At 37.1% G+C, this 4,328-nt stretch overlaps 1 protein-coding gene across 1 annotated transcript in view; it reads right to left on the bottom strand.

The window, feature by feature from the left end:
• Positions 1-2,628: 2,628 nt before the first annotated feature.
• The window catches only part of LOC116002818 (AP-2 complex subunit mu), a 7,356-nt gene continuing 5,656 nt past the window's right edge, over positions 2,629-4,328 (bottom strand). Inside the window, exons 11-13 of the mRNA XM_031242983.1 lie at positions 3,769-3,883; positions 3,240-3,284; positions 2,629-3,137 (exon numbers count right to left, since the gene is read on the bottom strand). Of these exons, the coding sequence (XP_031098843.1) occupies positions 3,057-3,137; positions 3,240-3,284; positions 3,769-3,883 (241 nt within the window). The 3' untranslated portion in view covers positions 2,629-3,056. The remainder of the gene's footprint in view (positions 3,138-3,239; positions 3,285-3,768; positions 3,884-4,328) is intronic.

Here is a 4,328-nt window from a genome sequence, read left to right as displayed (position 1 = left end):
TCTTCCTTCCAGATGCGCGTTTTTTTTCATTGATTTGAGCCATTGATCTAGATTTGATCAACGACTCAGATCTAACCACATGATCGCATCTAGATCTCTTCCGCGCCTAAACATGTCCCTATATATATATGTATGTAATATATATATATATATATATATATATATAGTCTCTTTTTAAGGGAAAAATTACTTTTCGTTCCTAAGTTATAAGGAAATTGTATAATTCAGTCATATTCACTTTTTGCCCCCTAAGTTATCATTAGTGTTGCATTTTTCGTCCTTTTATTAACTTTTCATCTCTGAATTATACTAAAGTTGCAAATTTCATTCCTAACATTTTGTTAGTAAAAGGACGAAAAGTGCAACACCAATGATAATTTAAGGTGTGTTTGAAAACCCCGAAAATGATTTCCGAAATCATTTTCCGGGCCTACAGTGTTTGGCAACGCTTGGAAAACCTAGTCAACGTCCGTTGACTGGAGAAAATTACCCAATTTTGGCAAAAAATGACCCAATTTTTGCAGAAAATGACTTCAGCCCAAAAAATGAGGAAGTCATTTTCCCCCACAGAAAAATGACCAAGACCGGCCATCACCAGCTTTGGTTTCCCGCCGAAAACTAAAGCAGTGCTCTGGTTTCCCTACGAAAATCAAATTTGGTCTTCGCCAAAAACCGGGGGGTGGGGTTCTTCTTAAAAATATTTTTTTAATGTTATTATAAATATTTTAATATTTTAAATAAAATAATAAAAAATATATAATTATAAAATTCTACTCATTTTCCAGAAAATGAATCAAACACACAAAAATAGTTTTCTAAAATACATCCAAACACTGGAAATGAAACTATTTTTCGAAAATTGACTCATTTACCAGGAGTCGTTTACCTGCTTTCCAAACACACCCTTAGAAACGAAAAGTGAGCATGACCAACACTTAGAGACGAATTATACAATTATCTTATAATATAAGAATGGAAAGTGTCATTTTCTCTTTTTTAAATATGAATAGCCTATTTTATCTTATATGGAGACAACCATGGCTCCCTGATGAGAGCCATCCGTATATTCAGACTCCAGCCTCCGCTTTCAATCTTAACATGAAAGTAAGTGATCTAATCCACCCTATTACATCTGATTGGAATACGGAGATTCTGCATGCAATGTTTTTACCACGAGATGTTGGTCTCATTCTTAAAATTCTTGTCTCTGTTCAGTATGAGGATAAATGGTGTTGGCGAGGCGACATAAGGGGGTTGTATTCTGTCAAGAACGGGTACCGCTCTCTATCTGAGTTGCCTGACAACACTGGTACTGCTTATTGGAGTCATATTTGGAAATTAAAGGTTCACCCGGCTGTTCATAACTTTCTATGGCGTTGCTTGCGTAAGGTCCTTCCAGTTTTGACGACTCTTTTTGTTCGGCGTGCGGTTGTAGATGTATCGTGTCCACTTTGTCATAACCATGCAGAAACCCTTGATCATTTGATGAAGGAGTGCTCTTGTGTCGCACCCCTTTGGCAGATTGTAATGAATGGTCATACTCCGGATCAAGGGGATGATTGTGCAGCTTGGCTCCTTAACACCTTAGCTCATGGTGAGACCTTGTTTAAACTCCGTGCGGTTGCTGTATGGTGGTGCATTTGGAGGGCGCGTAATGAAACTGTTTGGAATAATAAGCCTTGGCAGTTATCTAGTGTCGTGCATGAGGTTTACCGCTGCGTGGGAGACTGGCAGAATCTGATGAGTGGAGCGCCGGCATTGGGTGCTGGTACATATGTGTTACAAAATGCTGCTACTGGGCAAGATGATGCGGTTAAAGTATTTGTAGATGCAGCAGTATACCCAAGTGTGGATACTGCTTATTACGGCTATCTGATCTTGAATCCAAGTGGTGGATTTTTGGCTGCCCGAAACGGACCTCTACGTTGCATGAGTGATGCCCATCTCGCGGAGGCTTTGGCGATTAAAGAAGCACTTTCATGGATTAAAGACAAAGGCTACATCAAAATCAAGCTTTATTCGGATTGTCAGATGGTGTGTTCTTTGCTTAATGGTTCTGGAAATGATTGGTCTTATGCTGGTTGTGTTATAGATGCTTGTAAGGCATTAAGTCGACACTTTGAATCAGTGTCTTTTGAGTTTGTTTCAAGATCAGTGAATCAGTGTGCTCATGCTTTGGCTAGAGCGGCTAGTTCGCAAACTGGTCCTGTTTGTTGGATTTCATCTATTCCCAGTTGTATTACTCATTTGCTTTAATGAAAGTTGGTTGTTTTGTTTTCAAAAAAAATATGAATAGCCTGCTAGTTGGCCTGTGGCCCGCGCGGGCAAACTCAAATAGCCCCCCAACCCGTGCGAATGAAGCCCGCAAGCCAAAAGTTTTTAAGCCCTAACATGTTCCATCACAAGCTTTGACCCACTTTGCCACCTCTACACATAGTATGTTAACTATAACATATAATCTTTAAATCATGATCTACAATGCAAAGTAAACCTTGATTTATAATATAAGAATTGGTTGTCCTCACCCAGGGCCTAGTGTTCATTACATTCTTATGCACAATCATTTAATCACATGTTGACACTTCAATTAAAAAGTCAGTCATTCAGATTGTCAAGAAAGCCAACGGATCATAATGCACAAGATAACTATATTGTTTCTATGCAAGATGTAAAAGAATTACAATAAATTTCACCTACAAGTATGTTTGAACAAACCATGAAGAAGTAATTACAAAAAAGTATAGGGAAAAAATCAGGAAAATTGCAATTCACACCATCTCATGTCTCCAATAGAGTTACTTTTCCTTTTTCAGTCCTATTGCATCTAGCCTCTGTAACACCAAGATCAACTCAAATTTCACAATATCAAATACAAGTATTGACATGCCATACCAAAGAGACCTCCAAGCTGAACTGAAGGGAAGACGTAGTGGAATGACGGAATTATATCCTTGTCCCATTGTATAGTTTTGACGGTTTAACTTCAAGACCATAGAGGCTTCAACAAATTTCAATTATTTGTGCAACAAAGAATTTTACAGCAATAGTACTCTCTCCTAACACCTAATCTCATAGGAACCAGCTTTGGTAATGTAACGAACCCATTCAACTGTGTTATAGCCACTCTTCTCCCACACCTGCAGACATATAATCGTTGTTAAAGCTATATATTGGTTGTTAAAGCTATATATTGTTTGCTAAAAGGGGCGTCTATAGAAGTATATTTGGTAGACACCAACCTTGAGAAAACGAACACGTAATCCAGATGCTGTAAACATGGGAACCTGCAAAATACAGATTCTTAGTCGTATCATCTCCAAGCAAGGGAGCAAGGACTTGGTGGGGCAAAGAAAAACATCCCTAAGAAGAGAGCACAGAAAAAGGGTGGTCTGGTCCCACAGTTGAGTTCACAACAAATAATCAAATATAGTTTAAGTAGTAGTTTTCATATGCCTTATAATCAATCTAGTCTTATGTGAGCTAATGCAGATCAGAACTGAGAAACGATTATTCTGTGCAAACATTACCACAAACAAGTAAAGGTCTGACAAGAACTCAGTATTCACTATCCTTGAGTCAGTATAGCAGTGTGCTTTAGTTTAATACCCCGTATATTTCATATAAAACATAAAAAGATATAAAAATGACAAAATCCATCCTATCTATCTCAATGCATATTCCTCATAACAATTGCTACAATGGATAAAATATATAAAATATAGTATAAAGGTCTATTTATTTCCCTGAAAGGACAAAAAATCCACACACCTGAAATTCCATCTGAATTGGTGGCCGAGTCCATGATTTCTTCTCTGTCATTGTTGAAATCAACTCTACTTCAGCACTCAATGTTGGCTCAGTTTGTCCAGGAAATTTTCGAATCCTGCAGCAAATATATGTCAAAGTTACAGCTTAATAAGCTAGTATTATGACAGTTAACCTCTCTCAAAGGAAGAAAACACGCCATTCTTCTTGAAAAACAGAAATTCAACCAAGACCTAGTTCAGATCTGACCAAAAAAAAACAAAAAAAACCACTAACATGTGCCATAAAATTACAAATTTAATAAAATTTGTACCTTTTTTTTTTTTGCCCTAATGATTAGAACAAAATTACACTATCTTCCATTTTCAACCAAAACCGCTAGGTGCCCATTGGGCATTTGATGGACGCCCAACGCCTAGGTGCACAACAAAAAAAAGGATGTTTTTGCTTATGGCATCTTGATTTTTTAGACTTCTAACAAGTATTCCTCCCATAAAATATAAATGCTCAATAGCACATAATACTCTAATCATAACATATACCAAAAAAAAAAAAAAAAAAAA

Source organism: Ipomoea triloba, chromosome 13 (assembly GCF_003576645.1).
Source record: "Ipomoea triloba cultivar NCNSP0323 chromosome 13, ASM357664v1".
Lineage (NCBI taxonomy): Eukaryota > Viridiplantae > Streptophyta > Magnoliopsida > Solanales > Convolvulaceae > Ipomoea > Ipomoea triloba.
Note: the sequence above shows the minus strand (reverse complement) of the source record. Positions and strands in the feature narration are given on the sequence as shown.